General features: G+C 46.3%; 1 protein-coding gene across 1 annotated transcript; it reads left to right on the top strand.

The window, feature by feature from the left end:
* The first annotated feature begins 250 nt into the window (after positions 1-250).
* Positions 251-24,394, top strand: Atg9 (autophagy-related protein 9). Its single transcript, XM_068344081.1, has 2 exons — positions 251-1,471; positions 21,985-24,394. The coding sequence occupies exons 1-2, from the start codon at positions 848-850 to the stop codon at positions 23,833-23,835; spliced, it is 2,475 nt and encodes an 824-aa protein (XP_068200182.1). The 5' UTR covers positions 251-847; the 3' UTR covers positions 23,836-24,394.
* The last annotated feature ends 120 nt before the right edge of the window (positions 24,395-24,514 follow it).

Raw genomic sequence — 24,514 nt, 5'->3', positions numbered from 1 at the left:
AAAATGACATACCTTTCTGTTCATTTCTGAAGATAGATCCAGGTCAAGTAGTGGAGTGAAATGCCAAACCACCTAATAAGAAAAATTCCCTAATAATTTGTCCCTGAAAAGCATAAGAAAGACTGCATTAATATATTTATAGACATGATCTTATACTATATTTTAAGATGAACCAATATTTAAACTGGAAATGGCCATCATGGTTAGAAAATAATCAGAAATAAGGAACAAAGAACTAGTTCATATCCAAGACTCGATACGTATTTATACCGAGTGAGATTGGCCAGAGGGATTGCGAAGTCCGAAGAGTGAAGAATGAGTCGCAATGCGTGAAATCATCAGACGTAGTTACTTCGATGTACATTGGAGGATTTGCGAAGGAACCTGTCTCAGTTTGGTAGTGATGTGTGTCAAGATGTGAAGAGAGAAAACACACGGACAGAGGCTGCTTAGGTGTAGGCAGGAAGTCAACGAGAGGAGAGAAACTGTAATAGACGTTGTCTTTTCATTGTTTTGGCCAATCAGCTGATCGTGGGAAGCAACTACGAAGAATGTAAAAAAAAAAAAAGTGACTGGTGGTTCTCAAGTAGTTTTTTTTTCTTTTTGTAGTTAAGATCTGTTTTATTTAGCTGATAGTGTTGAGAATGATGTGGAAGAATAATTAACCCAAGATTTCTGTTTCATCTGACCGTAGGCTAAAGCTACTTTTGTTTGTTCACTGTATCTTGCTGTACAGTAGATTGTTAGGCTACATTAGCCTGGATGCTAAAATGTACTGTCAACTGAAAACCACATCGTATGAAGTAGATTAGATTAGCCCCCCAGTTTGAACGACGTTGATTTTAAAATGTCTCAGAATTTCCAAACTAATTACCAGCCCCTTGGAAATGACACCAATGAAGGTGACCAAGATGCCACCAATGTCAGCCTGGACAGAGAGAGGGAGGATGACCTCTCCCCTGACACGCACTCGAGCATGGTGTTCCATGTTGTTCCAAAGTCTTGCAAGTCGAGCTGGAATCACGTAGAGGATTTAGACACTTTCTTCCAACGAGTTTACCAGTATCACCAAGGTAACGGCTTGTTGTGCATGGTTTTACAGTTCGTGTTGGAGTTGGCACAGTATGCCTTCGTGTGTGCGCTTTCGATATTTCTGTTTACTTGCGTCGATTACGACATACTCTTCAGGAACAAGACGCCACATAATGTTCCAATGAACTTCACCTCGAAGATACACATCCGTGATGCAATATATAGTCGTGACGAAATCCGTGGTAATTTTTCGTCTCTTCTGGTGTTCATAATTCTAATAGCGTCCATTATTTGGATAGTTCGCACCGTTTATGTGATATTCACCCTCTGCCACTACCGGGAAGTCAAGTTGTTCTTCAACAATGCACTGGGAATTCAAGACCAGGATTTGTGTAACATTACTTGGGAAGAAGTACAGCAGCGCCTCATGGAAGTCCAGGTGGGCCTATGGTGAACTTTTTTGAATTGATAAGAATATGAATAATACTAGTCGGTGTTTACCTGTGCTATTTTCTGCTTAATATCTAACTTCCCTTTTCCCTAACCCAAACTAGGAGGACTTGCCAATATTTATTAGGGACTTGATACCCAATTTCCTCACTTACCAAACTGACTTGGAACTCATTTGGTTTTATTAAATGTACATTAAGTATTTTATCATAATGGCACACTGGTAAAGATTTACATTGATATTTTGATAAAATTAGGAGGTCTGAACTTGAGTAATTTATTCTTTGATGCAGTTGTTATATAGGTTGTGTATGACGGGAGTTCATACATCTTACTTAAATTGTATTACTGTCAATCTCTAATATTTGACTTTTGTCATGGAAAACCTTTTCCAATTAAAATGATTACAAAGTTATAAATGCTTATAGTAATATTCATTGCCTTTGTTCTTATGCATATACAAACCTTTCATCCTATAGATAGTGAATAAATTTTCACCACAAGCTGAAATGGGCGTTGAATTCGTTAACGACAGGCGGTGATTGTGGACGAGAAGCCCCGCCCCTCATTTGGTGGAAGTTCACCACTTTGGTTTTCAGCCTCATGCAATGAGAAAGAATCAGGCGACTTACAGGTCCAGTCAGCTACCCCTTGCTCTTCCTCTCCTGAAAAAGCTTGGACAGTGCTTTTTTTGTTCACCTGTGACCTGGCCTGCAAGGTAGAGGGATAGAAGGAGGAAAGGATCATGGAAATCAGTGAATTACCGGAGCTTCTATGAGCAAGTACGTGCCGGTGTGACAGTCTGAACGATCCCCGGTCTCAGAACTCTCCTTGATAATCTGCGCATGCGCGAACATTTTGTTAACTTCCGGCCAGTCTGAAATGTCCCCATCCATGCTTCTTCAACATGTGCCATTCGACAACTTGTCGCCGGGTGTTATTGCTCGCGATGGACGTCTCAGAAAGACGAACACAGCGAATGACAGAGTTCAGAAACAAATGCGAACGTATTGTAACTTATTTATCAACTGGAAAGCATATACATACATACATACTGCATACGCATCATTTTATATGTACATATGATGTTGTAGTTTTTTGTGGTAACTGTGTTCAAATCTAGAAAAAAATATTAGAAACAAAAAAGTACAAGTCACTATTTAGAATGCTGGGATTGCTGAGACCAAAGGGTTGTATCATGGACATATCTCTCTTATCCGTCCATGATAAGTTATTCAGTTTAACTCTTAAGCTGTCAAGTGATCGATTGTGGATTAAACTTAATGCTACCAAAACAAAGCTCCAGTCAATGATTTCCCCTTGTAACATACATTACTTTAAGGAAGAAAACACACACGTACATATATGTGTATATCTTTTTTATCACCTTCTCTTTAAATTTGTGATATAATAAAACTGATACGCGTAAAGGCGCAATCTTAGAGTAAATGGTTTCATAAATAGCGATCCAGTTGCACAAATATTGAAATAACGTATGTTAACTCCCTCTATGTAGTGGAAGGGGAACTATGAGACCGGGGGATTTCCCAGTACACGTCTGCTACGTACCCAGAATTCCCCTGTTAACCGCGCATGCGCAATAATGTCAAGGAGAATTCTGAGACCGGGGGATTGTTCAGACCGTCACACCGGTAAATATGTTGCGCAACAAAACGTTCAAGATCTGCTTGTCAGTTTTGTTCGTGATCTACCAAAACTCACCCATCAGTTACAGGAACAGAGGCAGCATGAAGGCTGTCGAGAAGGTTTAAGGAGTCCTACAGATTACTCATGAATGAAATAGATGACAGGGATTTGGAGACCAGTCATCGGTCTTCAAGCTTGGTTCCCCAGACTCAATTCAGATTTGTTATGGCTATCTGCATACAATCCGTCATAAAAAGGATGACCACTCAGTCCCTGTAGACTCGAAGATATCCTTAGATCCATTTCCTCTATCCTACGGGATTTCTCCTCCATCTATGTGAAAATTAGCTACTAAATCAAAGTCTGGTGCTTCAGATTGGCTATTATTCCCCAAGTGTTCACGCTAGATTTTTTTAGTACTTTCATTTGGCATGCGTCTACCAACAGGTCTCAGTGATTACCAGTTTCTCACATTCAACAAATTAACCACTTCACCATCAAGATAGACTGTGCCTCTTGTCTCTGTTGAGTAAGATATATGGAGTACAGTAAAGCTCTTTAGGACTCCCAGACAGAGGGTGAAATATTTGGGATTACCTTATCATGACACAAACGGGGGCTTCCTGTTAAATAATCATAGCAAAAGTGTAATTGTTCTGTAACTGGAATACAAACCACGCTATTTATTAGGGGTTATACTTTCGGCGAAGCTGAAATGATGAGCCATTAAAATTTAGCAAGGGTTAACTACCCACACAGCTAGTTAGCAGGGGTAGGGGTGGGTTAGCTTGCTACCACTCCCGTTCACACACCTGTGATTTAGTCACTTTACTTTTGGCTCGGATCGAGAGCGGTTGTTTCCTCTCCCCCTCCTCGCGTATTCTGGACTGCCATTAATTTTTGTCTTTTAACTTACTTTTTCTTATACTTGTATATATATAAAAACATTCTTAATGTTTATGTATATATATGTGTATAGAAATGTGGTAAGTTTCCTTTTCAGTGTTTGTGCTGTGTGTGTGTGATACATATATGATGACGACAGTTGCGTAGTAGCAAGGCCAGCACAGTTCCACTTCGTGGGGAATGACCTCTCCCTCTCTGGTCCATCGGTCTTCCCGTCGGCATATAACCATTAACTCGGCCGCCGCAGAGGATTCGTCATCGTTTGGACCCTCATTATTCAACTATTGTCTTCGCCTTTTCCTTTTTTTCCTACGGGAAACATGGATTCTGAGCGAAGGGAATGTGGCCTTTCAAAGATTGACTACGGTTTCTCTCTTCTCGAGGTCGTTCACCTTTACAACAACAGTGTAGTATTGAGGAAGCTCCTTACCCGTGCGCGGGTTAGGTTGCTCTTCCGATTATTTGTCGCAATTATTTTTAGTGAAAATATGATTGTATTTTAACTTTTCAGCTTTCTCTGTGGGGAACACTTCCCTTCAGAGGGTCAGTGGTTCTCACTATTAGTGAATATTCTTAGCTGATTTAAATAATTGTAATTCTGTTTTATTACAGTTACTCCTCTCCCCCCTTCTCCCGTGGATGTTGACTGCGGAAGGAAGGGAGCAATACTTAATTTTATGCTTTCCCCTCCTTTTGAGTTCCTCTTGGGGTATTTGTTAAATAATTAAGTTTTTGTTGGCGAATGCTTATTCTATGTTGTTCCCTCAGGGTTCCTCTTTGGAATTCCTTCCTAGGGAATTTGTTAAATAATGATTTAATTTTATTTTTTCCCAGTTAGCTATGCAGTTTTTCTTCGTTCGACTAGGAGTGCCAACGAAGCAGAGCTGTTCTGTTCATGCGTGGGGAATCTCCTGTCACTACCGTCCCTCAGAGGACGTCGTCATGGGCGTCATCCCTTCTCTTAGAAGTACTCCCGTGACAACATGACCAGCACTTCAGATCATCTTAGATCGCTAAAGGAGGTTCGCCTCCAGGGGTTGGAAAACTTCTCTTCCGAGGGAAGTTTCCTCCTCAGGTGTGAGGTTGTTTCTCCCTTCAGAGGGAGAACTTCCCACATCTTAATAAATTCATCGTCTCCGACTGCTGTTGCTGCCTTCGCCCAGACTTCTCTCCCCCCTTGCTGAGTTTCTCTTCCTTCAGGGGCGGAGCACGGTCTTGGCAAGTCTCTTTTACGAAGTGTTCACCTCTCTCGTTCGCAAGAGAGGCCACTCATAGAGACTCCTCTTCGGAGGATCGCTACTGTTAAGGTCAGCTTGCTGATCCACCGGCCCTCAGGGGGCATCATCATGGGCGTCATCTAGTCTGTTCTACGAAGTTTTCACCTCTCTCGTTCGCGAGAGAGGCCACTCATAGTGACTTCTCTTCGGAGGATCCCTACTGTTAAAGGTCAGCTTGCTGATCCACCGGCCCTCATGGGCGTCATCACGGGTGTCTTCAAGTCTCTTCTACGAAGTATTCACCTCTAGTTCGCGAGAGAGGCCACTCATAGAGACACCTCTTCGGAGGATCAAGCAGACCTACCAGGACCTTATCGGTGGATGCTCGCCCTTCCAAAGGGCACATCTCAGTTCCTGATCGTCCTGCCAGCTGACCTACCAATCTACCAGCGCAACCTTGTGCTGTAACGTAGTCCTTTGGACTTCGGTCCTGGATTCTAACACGGACCTTTTTTACGGTCCCCATCGGTGGATGCTCGCCCTTCCAAAGGGCACATCCCAGTTCCCGATCGTCCTGCCAGCTGACCTACCGATCTACCAGCGCAACCTTGCGCTGCAACGAAGTCCTAACGCAGACCTGCTTACGGTCCCCATCGGTGGATGGTCACCGTTTTTTTAAAGGGCAAGTCCCCGTTCCTGATCGTCCTGCCACTGGTCATCCTACCAGCTGACCTGCCAACCTACTAGTGACAGTCTTACGCGCACGTGCCAACAGTCTTGCACGCGCGTGCGCGCCGACGATCTTCCGCGCACGGGCGGCGATGGTATCCCGCGCACGCCCCGATGATTTTCCACGCTCGCGCGGACCGACGATCTTCCGCGCGCGGGTGCCTATGGCCTCCGGTGCGCGCGCGCCAACAGTCTTCTGCTCGCGCACGCTGTCGATCTTATGCGCGGGGGGCACCGATGGTCTCCTGTGCGCGCGCGTTAGCGCCAATGCTTTTGCGCGCGCGCGTTAGCGCCAATGCTTTTGCGCGCGCGCCGACGATTTTCCAGGCGCGCAAGCGCCAATGCTCTTGCGCGCGCGCCAGTAGTCTTGCATGTGCGCGTGGGCACCTAGGGTCTCACACGCGCGCGCACCAACAGTATTGCGCGCATGCGCTCCGACTTTCTTCTGCGCACGGGCGCCGATGGTCTCCTGCACGCGCGCCAACATTCTTGCGGGTGCGTGAGCTCACCAACAGTCTACCGCGCACGCGCACCCACGGCCTTACGCGCGTGCGCACCGACGGCCCTCGACTGTGCGCGCACGCAGCCTTCCGCGCGCTGACGCCGATGGTCTCCCGCACGCACGCGCCAATACACCCACCCTTGCTCAACCAGTCACACACTTCAGCGCATTCTAGGGAGAATTTACAAAACTACACAGTGCCTTACTGCACGCCATCGCTCTTCCTCACTTTCCTGCGCCCTCCTGCGCATTACGATCTCGGATCCAATGTGCCAGCTCTTGCCAAAGAGTCAAGGTTCGCAGATCCAATGTACCAGCTCTTGCCTAAGAACCAGCGCTTGCCTGCTCTCCAGGCAGATATTAAGCACCAGCATCATCCTGTGTGCCATCGCTCCAGTACTCTCCTACACACTCGTGCAATTGTCAGTAAAAAGGAATAAAACTTTTTGGACAGGTCACCATTGCCCCATTCCTCCCTGCAAACACATAAACATTGCCACCGGGAAAAGAGGAATAAGGCTTCACAGAAGGATGCAAGATCCCGAAGAGTCGATCCTACAAGGGGAATCGAAACGGGGAATCCTTGGTCCCTGTCTCTTCTGAAGTTTTTTTTTTCCTTGACAGACCACCATCAGCAAAAAGGAAGGCATCAACAGACTGATCTCTAGATCACTGTTTGCTGATGGCTAGTTCTCAGTTTACTGATCGTTAGGTTGCCGATCACCAGATCGCCAATTGCTAGCTCAATGCTGATCTTTGACGTCTAGTCCCTCCAATTGCTAGCGTTTCCAATCACCGATTGCTAGTCAATAACCAGTCATCAGCTTGCTGATCACTAGATCACCGATGGGCAGCTCATCTTTCTTCGATCATTGAACTCGGCTCGCTGATCTCTGACCAGCCCATCTTCAGCTTGCTCATATCTGACCAACCAGGGGGGACCATAATCAGCTTGCTGATCTCGAACTCACCATCGCCTTACAGACCAAATAAATCGGTGTCATCGGCAATTTGCCAGCAGTACGTGACTCGAACTTACTAGTCAAGCGCTTCCTGTAGTTCCTAGATCAGAAGGTATACAACATACTTCTCGCTACTGGCCGTTTGCCATCACACTAAAGTGATTGGCAAACGTTCGACAACCCTCATCAACGGCTTTCCGACAGGGAACTACTTGCGAGCACTCTCCAACTGCACAGTAACCACGATACCCAACGGTTAACCATTGATTAACATTCGCCTGATTGATTCTATTCTAAGGAATAGCATCAATCCCATCAGGGTGCATGGTAAGGCTAAGCGTTGCCTTCCTTCTGTTAGTTAAAGAAATTCTCTCTCTGAGAGGAATTCTTACACTGGGTATCGCGCCTGATCCTTTACGACACGAGTCAAGACTCCAGCGTCGACAATCTTCCATGCAAAACGATCAGCAAGGAACTGTCCCTTTTGGTCGATGTCCACACCATGTTGGAGTTCAAACAAGGGCTAAGACCTCAGGTCTTCATTTGCACACTGGACCTAAAGGACACTTACTCCCAGGTCCAAACCATCCATCTAGGAAGGTTCAAAGATTCAGTCTAGACAAACAAGAAACACCAGTTCAAGGCACTGTGCTTCGGTCTTTCCACTACACCCATCCTGGTCTCACAGGATCGGCTTCTGTCTCCTCTGTCTTGGGACGACTGACTAACCTTAGCAGACTCAGTGGCAACCTTGCATTAACACTGGAACTTCTGAAGTCTTTTTACCAAGATCCAGTGATCAGGGTAAACCTACGGAAGTCTTCAATACTTCCCTCCCAGGAGACTGGTGTATCTGGGAATGATTCTTGACACCAATCTCCACCAAACCTTCTCGAAACGAGAACGACTTCCATTCCAAGAGACTTGAGTCGGAAAAAAGAAGAAAGGAGGGACCATAGTGCTGCACCCCACAACCTCAGCCCTCTGGACAGAGCCTGAAGGGACCTTCACTTAAATCTCTTAGGAGATGAAGGCCAACTTTCCGGTCCTTCGGCAGCCTCATCGGTTCCTAACAGACCACTCAGTGATGTGATGGACGACACACCACATAGAGACTCACATCGACAAGCAAGAAGGAACTTGCTTGTAGCCTCTTCCCATCTAATAGGATAAACACTGAGATGGGCTGAAGTCCGTTCGGTACCACTATCAGCCCGCTTCATTCCAGATTGAAAGAACGTGCTCGCCAACAATCTGTGCACAGCATCTCAGATAAGGTATACCGAATGGACTTTGGATCGCCATGTAGCCAACAAAGTCCCGACTTTACGAGGTCCTCCAACCACGGGGTCTGTTCGCAACGCTCCTGAATCTCAGGCTACCGTTGCTCGCCAGCCCTAGACCCCAAGGCTCTCTGGCAACAACGGTAGGTACGACAATGACGTTTACGTCTCGTCCCTGTTTTATCTGGAGAAGGGCACTCAACTAGGCTAGAACATCGGGCAACCTCTCAAGGACTCTCCTAGCTCCGCTATGGTATTATGCAGAACGGTCTCCAAACCTTTTGCAGCTCCTGATAGAGTCTCAAAGAGAACCCTCTCCACATAACAGACAACCCACTTCGACACCTACCACAAGCTATATCTTTGCTATGATTGTGCGACTGAAGACTACCCAATACCTCTTTGTGAAAATGTTGTCTAGATATCTGAGGAATTCCTCAGCATCAGTCTACCAGGCAGTATCGCGTCTTGTGTGGTTGGTGTCATGTGAAAGTGTCTCTCCACTCGATACCTCGATTCCATCAATAGCAGAATCCTCGAGTATATACAAGAGGAAAAGACAGGTAAAGATAATCACTAAACCTTGATCCTTCACCTTCAAACTGAAAGAAAGGGACATCCTCTCATCGATAGACTTTTCCTAACTCATACGGACTTACAACTTGCCTTTCCCCAGTCGGAATTGAGACCTTCCTCTCAGAACATGGTTCAAATCTCCGATCCCTAAAGGGACCTCCTTATGTTCCACTTCACCAGGCAACAAATTTTCTCCTGATTTAAGAACACAATGTTCCTACACACTTGGACAGCAACCATACGAGTCAAGGAACTTCATGGTCTCTCTTTTGACATTGCCCATTATTGAGAAGGGCGAAAGACAATGTTCAGTTTCGTCCCTGAGTATGTCGCCAGACACAGTCTCCAGAGGTGACGGATCCTACACAAGTCTCAACTCGGTAACGGACGATCCAGATCATCTGTTACTGTACCCGGGGTAAGGTATGAGACTTTACCTAAAGAAAACTGCAACAGCCTGCCTGGGTCCCTCCTCTTGTCAGCACTGGGAGAGACTAGAGGAGGATCACCGAAACATCATCTCGACATGACGACTCACAGTGTCGGGCATAACTATGCCCCTGGTCCTTCTTAGCAGATTACTCTGTGACGCATGTTTTACAATAAAGGATGTGAATGCTCCAGGTGACTTTCCCAACCTTTCTCCTGCAAGACGGGACCCACAGGAACTCGATACGATCTCTATCGGTCCGGTGGTGGCTGCACAACAGCTGGTTGTATACCTCAAGTTCCTTATTGGACAAAGAGCAGAAGGATGAGGGCACTGTTACCCGTTTTTAGTCTGCGTGAATGAAAAGATTTGACTGGCCCTTATTCTTTTCTTCATCTTACCCTCTTGTGGGGAAAGCAGCATCCTGGGTTCTCTGCATAAGCTGACCTCAAACCACTGCAGGTAAACCATGCTCCTTTGTGTACCTAGTATTAAGCTAATACTGTTCCATCCCCAAACCCTGGCGAGGTGGTATTGGGAAGTCTTGGTTACATCAGGTTTTTCCTACATAGACTCGGAATAACTTTACCTAGACAGTCACACTTCTGCACGTCTCAACACACAACTTGCGTAGGCCGCGGACCTTGCGTAGCAAGGTTTAGCGAGGGTAGGGACTCCTTATTTTTGAGTACTAACATACTCAGATAAGGAGTCCCCAGGCAAAGCCAGAGTGGCAGGGACGTCCAACCTTCCTAATGGGTGAGTCACCCCTAATAAATAGCGTGGTTTGTATTCCAGTTATGGAACAAATGACAAATTCGTAGATAATTTGTATTTTTCCTAACTTTACAAACCTTAGCTATTTATACAAACTTGCCCGCCATCCCTATCCCCCTTGAAGTCCTACCTCCAAGCAAAGTGACTAAATCACAGGTGTGTGAACGGGAGTGGTAGCAAGCTACCCCCCCCTACCCCCGCTAACTAGCGGTGTGGGTAGTTAACCCTCGCTAAATTTTAATGGCTCTTCATTTCAGCTCCGCCGAAAGTATAACGCCTGATAAATAGCTAAGGTTTGTATAGTTAGGAAAAATACAAATTATCTACGAATTTGTCATCTTGCTGATCCACCGGCCCTCAATGGGCGTCTTCAAGTCTCTTCTACGAGGTGTTCACCTCTCGTTCGCGAGAGAGGGCACTCATAGATTCTCCTCTTCAGAGGATCGCTACTGTTGAAGGTCAGCTTGCTGATCCACCGCCCCTCATGGGCGTCATCACAGGTGTCTTCAAGTCTCTTCTACGAAGTATTCACCTCTCTCGTCCGCGAGAGAGCCCTCTCATAGAGACACCTCGTCGGAGGATCAAGCAGACCTAACGGCGCAACCTTGCTCTGCAACTTAGTCCATGGACTTTGGTCCTGGACTCTAATGCGGACCTTTTTACGATCCCCATCGGTGGATGCTCGCCCTTCCAAAGGGCACATCCCAGTTCCTGATGGTCCTGCCAGCTGATCTACCAGCGCAACCTTGCGCTGCAACGTAGTCCTTTTGGACTTCGGTCCTGGACTCTAATGCGGACCTTTTTACGGTCCCCATTGGTGGTTGCTCGCCCTTCAAAAGGACACATCCCAGTTCCTGATCATCTTGCCAGCTGATCTACCAGCGCAACCTTGCACTGCAACGTAGTTCTTTTGAACTTCGGTCCTGGACTCTAATGCAGACCTTTTTACGATCCCCATCGGTGGATGCTCGCTCTTCCAAAGGGCACATCCAAGTTCCTGATCGTCCTGTCAGCTGACCTGCCAACCTACTAGCGCTACCTTTGCACGTGTGCGAGCCAAGACGATCTACCGCGCGTGGGAGACCATCGGCGCCCATGCGCGGTAGATCGTCTTGGCGATTTTCTGCGTGCGCCAATAGTCTTGCACGCGTGGCAACAGTGTTCCGCGACCGCCAACAGCAATAGTATTGCACGCGCAGCAACAGTGTTCCGCGCGAGCGAGCGCCAACGCCAATAGTCTTGCACGCATGTGGCAACAGTATGCCGCGCGCGTGCCAACAGTATTGCGCGCTGACTTTCTTCCGCGCGTGGCCGCCGATGGTCTCCCGCGCGCACGCGAGCTCACCAACAGTCTACCGCGCACGCGCGCCGACACACTTTCGTGCACGTGCGCCGACACACTTTCGTGCACGTGCGCCGACACACTTCCGTGCACGCGCGCTGACGGTCTTCCACGCATGCACGCCTGTGGCCTTCCGCGCATGTGCACGCCGACGGCCTTTGCGTGTGCGCACGCCGACGACCTTTGCGCGTGCGCGCTCCAATATTCTTGAGCGCAGTCTAATGCGCGCGGGTGCCGATGGTTTTCCGTACGCGCGCGCCAACAGTCTCCACATAGAACTCTCTCGCACCCGCCAATGCACCCACCCTTGTGCAACCAGTCACGCTGCGGCGCATTCTAGGGAGAATGCACAAAACTACACAGTGCCTTACTGCGCGCCAGCGCTCTTCCTCACTTTCCTGCGCCCTCCTGCGCAGTTACGGTCTCGGATCCAATGCGCCAGCTCTTGCCAAAGAGTCAAGGCTCGCAGATCTAATGCACCAGCGCTTGCCTAAGAGCCAGCGCTTGCCTCCTCTCCAGGCAGATATTAAGCACCAGCATCATCCTGTGTGCCATCGCTCCAGTACTCTCTTACACACTCGCGCAATAGTCAGTAAAAAGGATTAAAACTTTTTGGACAGGTCACCATTGCCCCATTCCTCCCTGCAAACACATAAACATTGCCACCGGGAAAAGAGGAATAAGGCTTCACAGAAGGATTCAAGATCCCGAAGATTCGATCCTACAAGGGGAATCGAAACGGGGAATCCTTGGTCCCTGTCTCTTCTGAAGTTTCTTTTTCCTTGACAAACCACTGTCAGAAAACAGGAAAGCATCAACAGTGTGATCTCTGGATCACGGTTTGCTGATGGCTAGTTCACAGTTTACTGATCGCTAGGTTGCCAATCACCAGATCGCCAATTGCTAGTTCACAGTTTACTGATCGCTAGGTTGCCGATCACCAGATCGCCAATTGCTAGCTCAATGCTGATCTTTGACATCTAGTCCCTCCAATGACTAACGATCTCCAATTGCTAGCATTTCCAATCACCGATTGCTAGTCAATATCCAGTCATCAGCTCGCTGATCTCTGACCAGCCCATCTTCAGGTTGCTCATCTCTTACCAACCAGTGGGGACCATAATCAGCTTGCTGATCTCTAACTCACCATCGACTCACAGACCACCCATTCATCGGTCATCGGCAATTCGCCAGCAGTTCGTGACTCGAACTTAATAGTCAACTTCTTCCTGTAGTTTCCTAGATCAGAAGGTATACTACATACTTCTCGCTACTGGCCGTTCGCCATTTCACTAAAGTGATTGGCAAACGTTCGACAACCCTCATCAACGCTTGTCGACAGGGTACTACTTGCGAGCACTATCCAACTGCACAGTAACCACGATACCCAACGATTAACCATTGATTAACATTCGCCAGATTGATTCTATTCTAAGGAATAGCATCAATCCCAGGCCACATGGTAAGGCTAAGCATTGCCTTCCTTCTGTTAGTTAAAGGAATTCTCTCAGAGAAGAACTCTTACACTGGATATCGCGCCTGATTCTCTACGACATGAGTCAAGACTCCAGCGTCGATAATCTTCCATGCAAAAGGATCCACAAGGAGCTGTCCCTTTTGGTCGATGTCCACACCATGTTGGAGTTCAAACAAGGGCTAAGACCTCAGGTCTTCATTTGCACACTGGACCTAAAGGACACTTACTCCCAGGTCCAAATCATCCATCTAGGAAGGTTCAAAGATTCAGTCTAGACAAACAAGAAACACCAGTTCAAGGCACTGTGCTTCGGTCTTTCCACCACACCCATCCTGGTCTCACAGGATCAGCTTCTGTCTCCTCTGTCTTGGGATGACTGACTGACCTTAGTAGACTCAGTGGCAACCTTGCATTAACACTGGAACTTCTGAAGTCTTTTTTTTACCAAGATCCAGTGATCAAGGTAAACCTGTGGGTACCTTGCTCTTTGCATAACCTAATATATATGTATATATTTATAATGTTCTTGTCCTCCATGCGAGGTGGAGTCGGGCAATGCCTAGGTTAAGTTAGGATTTAGCTCCAACCTTATGGTTACCTAGTCAAGTCAAATTGCTAAATTCTACACTAGCACTGATTGCTCAGGCCATCATCCTTTAGAATCACGAGGTTTCAGGGTTTCCTCTAAACAGCTTATGCATAGCACAGATGGGGCTTTTAGGGACTTCCACACACCATGAGGTAAGTCTCCTGTGTAAAGAGTGCCAGGTTTTTATCTAATGCTGGAAAAAATCACAAATTTGGAATAATTTGTATTATCCTAACTACATATAAACTTGAAGCTCTTTAAACATACTGGTCCCGCCATCACCTTCTCTCAGAAGTCCTCCTTTAGTTGTGAAGTGACGGTGTTTACTAGTGCTGGTGTGAGCGGGGTGGTGGGTTACCCCCGCTGCTCCCCTCCCGCCAACTGGTGGAGGGTGGTTACACCTCGCAAAATCTTAACATCTGGTTTTCAGCTAGCATCGAAATAATATTCCTATGTTCCGACACAGATACAATCCTTCGCTATTTATAGGGTATTACTTTCGGCAACGCTGAAAACCAGCCAAGACAATTTTAGTGAGAGATAATCACCCCATCCGCTAGTTAGCGGGAGGGGGTTGGGGTAGACTAGCTACCCCCTCACTCACACCTGTCGGTTGAATAACCACTTTTGCTTTTGGCTCGGTAGAGTGCAGAAGTGCCATCTCTTTCTCCCGTTAAACAAACTGCCTTGACTTTATTACTTTTTATTTTTCTTTTATGTGTGTCGGTGTGTGTATGGTTATTGTCCCGCTATGCGGACATGTCCAGGGATTGAAGGCCACCGCTGCGGCACCTTCATGTTGTCCGTGGAGACGGACCCACACCCTTTATGCCCGGCTTGCCGGGGAACTCAGTGTTCGCGGGACAGTACCTGTTCTGAGTGTAGGGAGTGGCCTGCCTCCCATTGGGAGAGGTTTGCGCGTAAGAAGAAGTCTAAACGCGAACCTTCGCTTTTAGGGTCTTCCTCAAAATCGAAGAAATCACAGGCTTCTGCTTCCTGTATGCCCAAATCTCTGCCCGAAGCTAATCCTCGACCAGGCCCTTCCAGGGCACGGTCGAGCAGTAGCGCAGGGCTTGTGACTCCAGGTAAACCCTGTGGGATAGACGAGGGTGGCGGCTCCCCTATTGAGTCGGCTCCTTCTCTTCCCTCAGGGAGCGCCTGTTCTTTTCCAGACCTTGGGTCTGGTTCCGACACCGAGGAGTTAGCTAACCCACCAGTGGCGGTGGCAGGGCTCTCTCCAAGGCAAGCTTCCCCTTCGGGGGAACAGATCTCTAGTTCGCGAGGGAAGGTTGCCTCTGTGCATTGGCAATCTCCTTACACTTTAGGTTCTCCTCCAGGGGCGGAAAGAGAACCTTGTTATAAGCGTTGTTCTCTTTCGGGCGAACTCTCCTCCCCTGCGGAGGAATTATCTGTTGATATTAATCAGTCTCCCCCTCGGGCGGAGTCTGTTGAACTTTTCTCTCCGGAGGTTCGTAGAGTGGAGGGGTAGGTAACCCCTCTCCACCCCGGATGTTCTCCTCCTCGAGCTGTGAGGAGACGTCTTTTTGAACCTGCTGGTTTTCCTTAGTTGACCCTTCGGGGTCTCGTGATGATCACCCTTTGGGCTGGCGTGATCGTGAGCCTTCGGGCTCTTGTCATGTTGATCCTGCGGGTTCTCATGACAGCAGGAGTCCTTCGGGTCTCTGTCGCACTGAACCTTCGGGCTCTCGCGACTTGAAACCCTTGGGTTTCTGTTACGCTGAACCCTTGGGCTCTCGTAACGACGGTAACGTTGAACCTCCGGGTTCTTGTACCGTCAGTCATGTTGATCCTTCAGGATCTCGTGACAGAGGAACCTCGATTCCTCGTTACGTTGACCCTTCGGGGTCTCGTAACTTGAGTTACGCTGAACCCTTGGGCTCTCGTAACTCTAGTCGTGCTAACACTTTGGTGTATCGTGACAGAGAAACTCCGGTTTCTCGTTGCGTTGATCCTTCGGGTTCGCGTAATACAGTTCACGCTGAACTTTCGGGTTCTCGTGACCAGAGTCATTCTTGTTATAACAGAGAGTTTTTAAACTCTCGTTGTGTTGATCGTTCGCGCTCACACAACACAAGCTATCGCGAACCTTCGGGTGAGCGTAGCAATGAGTTCTCTCACCAACCTGAGAGCTCTCATGCGCACAATCGACTTTGCACGCACGGCGCAAACAAAGGGGCGATCATGGCGCGCGGGTTCATCCTATGGCGCGCCATATGCGCAAACTTCCTGTTGCTCGCCATGCGCGCGAACAACACACTGCGCGCCATGCACGCGAACAACCTTATGCGCTCCACGAGCTTGAAAAGGGTGCCCGCAATTGGGAAAGGTGCACGCACGAGCTCCCTTCTGCCTACCAACAGTTCGGCGCAAGAGCGCACGACTATCTTGGCGCTCACAATCAGTCTCCCGAGCCCCTTAGGCCTCAACAGAGACAACAGTCGCCTGCGCGACCGAGACCAGACCCTATCCCTAAGGGCAGGCCTGTGCCGATCTTGTCTGTAGGAAGCCTCCATCAGACAAGAGGGTTAGGAAACCTGCCCAGGTTCCTAAACCCAGGGAGCAGTTCTTTCCTTAGGACCTTCCCCTTAGTTCCTCTGGAGCCTGTGACCCCCCGTGGCTTAGCACCTTATTCAATGTAATGCGCCAAGCCATGAAGGGAGTCGTTCTCCGCTCCCAGTCCTTAGGTGATACACCTAAGATTCCCTTGTCGCCTCCTCTCCTCCCAGGGTCCTCTCCTCCCTCTGATCCTAGGAAGAGGTCAGAAGTTCCCACACAAGTGGGTCCTTCAGGTAAGGGAAGATGATCATCCCCTTGCAAAAGACCTCTGGAGGAGATTAGGCATGAACCTCAGGGTAACCCCCTGCAGTCCAAGACGCCACAGGCCAGGTCAAAGGGGGAAAGGAAAAGGATTCGTCATTCCCCCCCCCCCCCCAAGGAGGATAGGGTTACGTCCTATGGAGACTCCTTCCTTTCTTTACCGGTCGAGATAGTGTCTAAGGAGCCACGACCTGTGACCGAATGGGATTCACCCCGTACGGCAATGGACTTACATTCCACCCGTAAGCCGACAGAGTCCTCTAGGCCCTTGTGGGACAGAGGACCTCGGGCCTCGTGGGAGGGAACCGAAGGATTTGTTCACCATCCCCAAATCCTCGGCCAGGCTTCCTTCCTCACTGCCTCCCAGGCAGCTGGAATCGAGCACCTCCCCGGTAATCTTGCTATCCCCAGTCTATACTGTTGACGACTTCCTCTCCGGGCTCCTATGGATGAGAGCTCGGACTTGGAAGGGCAGAGCGATCTCGAGGACGACGCTGTGCCAGCAGCCGCTAGCCCTAAGCTTACAGAGCATGAAAGGAAGGAGTCAGAACACGCCTTCTGGCAGGTCCTAGCCTGCATCCGTTCCGTCAATGGACTTCCAGATCCATTGGCAGCCCCTCTAGATGGAAAAGAAATGGTCCTTGACCATTTCTATGGCACTCAGAAACTTCTTAGATCCAGTGCAGCTTTGCCCTAGTCAAAGGGATTGAAGAGTGCCAAAAAGAAGGCTGTGTCCCAGGCAACTGGTTTCACCTCTTCTCTCCGCTCCAACTCATCCTCCAAGCTCTTACCTCCTCCCTATGTGTTTCAGAGGAGGTACTACGAGATCCTCGGGGAATCTCTTCCAACACTGCCTCTCGATCACTCTATAGAGGCACTCTCGAAGGCCACCTCCTTTGAGAAACTTGCTGGACTTCCAGTCTCCTTTTCGGCGTCTGAAATCCTAAACCAGGAAAAGGTGGCGAAATACGCCATGCAGGCTACTTCGTGGCTGGATTTCTGGTTAGCATCCTTAGGACAACTGATGCAGTCTAAAGACTTGTCTCGGGAGTCCTCCAGGAAGTCTTTGGAGACTTTCCTATTGTCTGGCACTTGGGCCATCGAGTTCCTCTCCCAATAGGTAGTAAACCTTTGGGCCAACACTATCCTGAAGAGGAGAGATGCCGTTATAGGCAAGCTCTATAGTCATCTCCCTCAGGCCGAAGTAGCGAGACTGAGAAATGCTCCTTTCGAGGGCAATTCTTTGTTCCATCTTGAAGATGTCGAGCGGGTGTCAGAGAGGTGGAGAAAGTCCAGTCAGGACTCCCTCATCCAAAGGTCTTAACAGCTAGACCTTACCCCTCTCAGCCACAGTGGAAAGCACAGCAAAACCCGCAGCCAAAAAGGGCTAGAGACCCAAAACAGCATGGTAAAAAGTGTGCAAAGCAGGCCTTTCACAGCAAAAAGTCCTTCCGTGGAAGAAAGGGTAAGAAGGGATCTGGCCGAGGCGGGTCCCAATAAGACAGGCAATCCTCCCATTTGCAAACCTGTGGGGGGATGCCTGCAGAGCCGCTGGCAGAGGTGGCTTCACTACGGGGCCGAACCCTGGACGGTCGAGGTGATTCGTTCAGGGTATCGTATCCCGTTCACGCTCCCTCTCCCTCCACTGACTCGAGTCCTGATTCCATCAAACTCCTGTGCGAAGGGATCCGCATAGGAGTTTGCCCTCAGGGCAGAAGTCCAGTCCATGTTGGAGAAGGACGCTCTCCAGGAGGTCCTCGACTGGTCCCCAGGCTTCTACAGTCGACTCTTTCTTGTGAAAAAGGCGTCTGGAGGCTGGAGACCAGTCATCAACCTCTCGACCCTGAAGAGGTTTGAGAAACCTTTCAGGATGGAGACGGCCGACACAGTCAGACAAGCGATAAGACCCCAGGACTTCATGTGCACTCTTGATCTGAAGGACTCATACTTCCAGATCCCAATTCACCCGTCTTCCAGGAAGTGTCTGAGATTCATGTTCAATCGAAAGCATTACCTGTTCAGGGTACTGTGTTTTGGTCTTTATACAGCACCCCAGGTATTCACGAGAGTATTTGCCCTAGTATCATCTTGGGCTCACAGAGTCGGCATCCGTCTCCTAAGATACTTGGACGACTGGCTGATTCTGGCAGACTCGGAGGCGGCCCTTCTCAACCACCGAGACGAGCTTTTAAGGTTTTGGCAGGATCTGGGGATCGTGGTGGACCTCGAGAAGTCTCAACTGCTCCCCTCTCAAGAACTGGGATACCTAGGCATGCGATTAGATACACTAAGGCACAAAGCGTTTTGATCAGACTAAAGGATCCAGAGACTGAGGGAGATAGCAAACAAGGCGGTACCTTTTTGCAGAAGCTGTGCCATCTTGCAGTAGAGATACTCAGATGGGCAGAGGACAACTCGGTAACTCTATCAGCTCACTTCATTCTGGGCAAGAGGAATGTGCTAGCAGACGAGCTGAGCAGAGCGACTCAGATAGTTGGCCCCGAGTGGTCTTTGAATCCGCTGATAGTCAACAAAGTCCTGACTTTGTGGGGTTCCCCGACTGTGGATCTGTTCGCAACGGCCCTGAATTTCAGGCTCCCTTTGTACTGCTCCCCAGTCCCGGATCCCCAAGCTCTTTGGCAAGATGCTTTCCAACAACGGTGGATAAACCTGGACGCTTACGCATTTCCCCCGTTCTGTCTGATGAGATAGCTCCGCTATGGCATCACGCAGAATAGTTCCCGGACCTTCTGCATCTCCTCACAGAGATCCCGAGGGAGCTTCCTCCACAGCACGACCTCCTCAAACAACCACATGCCAACATCTTCCACAAAGCCGTAGCCTCGCTTCGACTTCACGCCTGGAGACTATCCAGCAGCTCCTCACACAGAGAGGCTTTTCGCAACCGGTTGCTGGTTTTCAGCGTTGCCGAAAGTAATACCCTATGAATAGCTCCAGGTTTGTATTTTAGGAAAAAAACAAATTATTTCCAAATTTGTTATATTCCTCTGACAAAATTTTTTAATTTTTATTTATCTTTCTAATGATGTCTTTGAATTTGAAATATTTTGTTAAAATATTAAGAAAAATTGTTTTGAATATCAATAACTCTAAAGCTGAGTTATCAGCCCTCAAAGTTTTACAACAATAATGCGAAGAAAAATATCACTATCACCATTTAATACTATTTCCATTGTCAATGATAATTAGAAACTACTCTCAATTTAAAAATAAACCTACTTACTGTACAGTATAGTTTTTTCTGTTAATTACCACAAGCATGGCCCATTGCCCCCCCCCCCCACATCCCGTGGGAGTACTACTCACTCAAGATGAGGGTATCAAGAGGTGCCACCTCCTGGTTTGTTACTTAGTTCTGTCTTACAAGGGCTGTCTTTTTCCTATACAATACTTAGAAAAGATTCTTCTTTTGGTTTTAGGCATGATAAGGATACCACTACAGATAACTAGCGCAAAAAGTGACCAAACCAAGAGAGCAAGACACAACTGTTCTCTTCATTAGTGGTTTCTGGTATTCACTGATGCAATGAGAGAAAGTATTGAGCTGCCAAACATACAATTTCTAGTTTGATATTTCTCCCTATTCTTTAAGAATAGCGTAATTATCACAGGTTACCGTGAGTTCGAGAACATTGTTTTGCGTTACTATGATGACCCATGTAGTACCATATAACTCTAGCACAAATAAATGCAATAACTCTGGTAATTATGACAGAATTAGTATGAAGCTTTCTCAGGTTACTTTTAAGTTGTGGTGCAGTTCACTGCCAAAGATTCACTATTTTTGATAACCCGAAGTATATCCATGAAAATTAACCATGGATGCTCCCCTTAAATATGTAAGTTTGATTAAGTCTGTTCCTGATCATAGCAAGTGTAAGTTAATCTTAGTGAAGTCCTTTCAAATGAATTTCCATTAAATTTTGTAATACTTTAAGGGAATGTGTTGACACTTATGCTGTTTACCCTCCTCATGGATTTTGTAATGTATTGAACAGTTGGAGATGGTAGAGAAGGATTGGACTGGATTGGTAATAGGAAATTAGCTGACCTAGAGTATATTGATGATGCTCTCCTTATTAGCAGAGCACCACAGGATTTGCAATGCTTGCTTACCAGAATGCATGTAATATCACAGGAGGTCAGGCTCAAGATTAATAGAAGACAGATAGATGATGAGAATGGAATATTGAGGATGAATTATCATTGGAAGGAGAAAGGATATATGAGGTAGAATCATTCAAGCATTTAGGAACTATGATAGCTTATACAGGGTCTTTAGAATAGGAGATTATTGAGAGATTGAAAAGCAAATCAAACAATGGCAAGGTTAAGTGAGAAGCAAATCAAACAATGGCAAGGTTAAGTAAAATTTGGAAATTGAATTGCCTGAAATTACATATAAAAATCAGCCTACCCTATATATTAATTTAGTGAGATCTGTTACAATATGGACATAAGTCATGGTATGACTATGAAACAGAAACAAACTCCAATAGATTTAGTAGATTTGAGAACAATTCCTTCGGAAGAATATTGGGAGTTGAATGGCAGGGCAAGATTATATATGAAACTATGAGAGATTACTAAAGTGCCATATGTGGATGAGATCATGGTGGGGGGGGGGGGGGGTAGATGGAGATGGGTTGGTCTTGCTGTTCGTACTCCCCATGAGAGATTAGTTCACCAAAGTTTCAACTGGACCCCACAAAGCGCTATAAGAGTTAGAAGATCCAAGTCTACATGGCTGAGGACTATGAAGCGTGAAGTTGTTGATGATAAATGGAGAAGTATTGAATTAAAAGCTCAAGATAGAGAAGACTGGCAAAATTGAACCGAAGCCCATTGCGTCAATAGGGGTAGGAGGTGATGAGGATATATCATCCCATACAAATTGAATCTATCAGATGGTAGAAGCATACATTTGTTTACTAAACTTTCGTGATAACCTGTGCCTATTACCACAGGCATTTTTGTGAAATGACTCTATTGATATCCTTCTTCAGTAGAAGTTTAAGCATTTGTAAAATGTTTAGGTTTGTGCAGATGAAAAACAACTTTGATGCAGTGTTATGTCTGTAGATTAGAAATATTAAGACTTGAGAATTTTGTTAGAATATATGCAGATTTTATTAAGAATTTGAATGTTTCATTTGATTATTTGTTTAGCAGATATCACAAAATCTTATTTTTGTTACATTTGTAGGTTGAGCAGCGGATGTGCATCCACAAGGAAGTGTTGACAGAGCTCGACATTTACCACAGAATTCTTCGGTTCGACAATTACTTCATAGCCATGGTGAACAAGAGCGTAATACCTCTCAAGTATGAAGTTCCCTTTTTTGGAGAAATTGTGGTGCTGACAAATGGCCTCAAATTCAATATAGATATGTTACTCTTTTGGGGCCCCATCTCTCCCTTCAAGAATAACTGGCACCTGAATGATGAGTATAAACGAGCTGAGAATCGTCAGAAGTTAGCAGAAGAACTTTCCAAAAAAATTTTGATTGTTGGCATTATTAATCTTATTTTCTGCCCAATTATATGTCTTTTCCAGGTTGTATACACCTTTTACTATTATGCAGAAATTGTTAAAAGAGAGCCAGGTAGGCTGGGTAGCCGTTGCTGGTCACAATATGGACGTGTATACCTCAGACACTTTAATGAATTGAATCATGAATTATCAGCACGTTTGTGTAGGGGTTACAAAGCTGCAGCACAATACATGAACATTTTCTCTTCACCCGTTATGGCCATATTAGCTAGACATATGTCATTTATATTGGGAGCTTTAGTGGCTGTGATAGCTGGGTTATCTCTTTGGGATGAAGATGTTATATTAGTGGAGCATGTGATCACTCTTGGATCAGTATTTGCCATTGGTGTTGGGATATGTAAAGTGTTTATCCCTGATGAAAATTTGGTGTTTTGTCCTGAGTTACTGATGAGAAGAGTGTTAGCCGAGGTTCATTATATCCCAGATCACTGGCGAGAGAAAGCTCACACCAGTAAGGTTCGCCAAGAATTTTCTCAGTTATTCCAATACCAATTAACATATTTGCTGGAGGATTTGGTTTCGCCTATAATCACTCCTCTTATTTTCATTTTCAAACTGAGGCATAGAGCACTTGATATTGTCGACTTCTTCCGAAACTTTACGGTTGAAATAGTTGGTGTTGGCGATGTTTGCTCTTTTGCCCAGATGGATATCCGACAACATGGTAGTCCAACGTGGCAGCCTGATATCCTTCTAGATGACCTCGAACAAGGTGAATTCAATAAGCAAGACACAAAAACTGACGGTGGGAAGACAGAGTTGTCACTTCTGCATTTCACTATGACCAACCCAAAATGGAAGCCACCACAGGAATCCTCAGCATTTATAACTGCCCTGAAGACTCAGGTTCAGCGAGATATGACTAATCTAGCCGCAGTTCAGGAAGAGAATGCTTTATTGTCTTCTTTGACTTCTATTTCTTGTGGTGGAGGTGGGCTGGGAGTTGGAGGTGTTAGCATGTTCTCCCCTTGGATGAAAGGTCCTGCTCACCAGCCTAACACACTTTTCCAGCAATCAGGCTGGTCTCCAAAAAGCTATAAATGTAACACCTCCCACATAGAAGGATCAATACAGGGTCCTAGTAGAGGTATTTTGTCCTCTATTCAGCAGCATCAAATGGGCCAATCAAGTGTTGATCCTATTGAAAATAGTAATATTACATCTGGTCCTATTATTGACCCTGTTTTAGCTCCAAGTTCCATGCTACCTTCATCCATTTGGAATACAAATCTCACAACGATGCCCCAAGATATCACTGCCATAGATATGAGTTTGAGCACAATGTACCTGCACGAAATCCATCACCGTCATAGACATCGGGCCACTTACACAGATAATCCTGTTCAACCATCCAGGCCTTCTACTTTACCTCCTAGCGGAGCATTCCAAAATGTCTCATTTGCGGGACAGCCTTCAAATATGCAACCTGATGGTAGTAACACACCTACAGTCTCATTTCAGCGAGCGAAGGAAAATACCCCGTTACTCGCAGAACCTTAATATGCCTTTACACATCCTCCCATTTTAAAGCAGTTAAGCCAGAGGTGATCAGCAATGTTGTATTGAAGTGATTGATCACAAGTTTATTGTATTTCATATACACTACAGTACTGCTAAATCTTAATATATATATATGAAGATATATAGAATACATAATTTGCCAAAATTATTTTGGGCACAATTTTGTAAATATGTTTTCATATGTTTTCTACATTATGGTAGTCATATGTTGGGAGCATATCTAAGGTCACTAGTCCTTTGAATTTTTCAATTGTAGGTTTTAGTTTTTTATGATAAGCCAATAAGTCTAAGTTATTATTTAAAATATTTGAATTGTGACAGCTGGTTTTATGATATTGTGTTATGAAAACTTTTATGTAAAAAGTGTATCATATAAGTATTTTGTATTTTCTTAAAAGTTAATGCATTGGGTCTGATTTTATGCATCTATTTCAATTAATGTAGATAGTAATGAAAGAATGAATGAATAAGGTTTTCATCATAGCTTTGTGAAATGACTACTTTGTTTGTAAGTAATTTGATTAAATGATGCTGTGATTTTGAATTCTTTCATTCAATCATATTTTTATAGTTCAAGTTGATTGTTGAAGTGAGCTGGTTTCTAAAGGTTTTAGAGTAGTTGGCCTTTCATTACAGAGTACTATATATCCTTTGAAGA

Source organism: Palaemon carinicauda, chromosome 20 (assembly GCF_036898095.1).
Source record: "Palaemon carinicauda isolate YSFRI2023 chromosome 20, ASM3689809v2, whole genome shotgun sequence".
Classification (NCBI taxonomy): domain Eukaryota; kingdom Metazoa; phylum Arthropoda; class Malacostraca; order Decapoda; family Palaemonidae; genus Palaemon; species Palaemon carinicauda.
The sequence above is the reverse complement of the archived record's forward strand: the minus strand, read 5'-3'. Positions and strand labels throughout refer to the sequence as shown.

Coding starts and splice junctions, on each gene's coding strand:
- Atg9 (XM_068344081.1), top strand. CDS start 848: ATGTCTCAGAATTTCCAAACTAATTACCAGCCCCTTGGAAATGACACC. Junction 1,472..21,984: donor AGCGCCTCATGGAAGTCCAG/GTGGGCCTATGG, acceptor TTACATTTGTAG/GTTGAGCAGCGGATGTGCAT.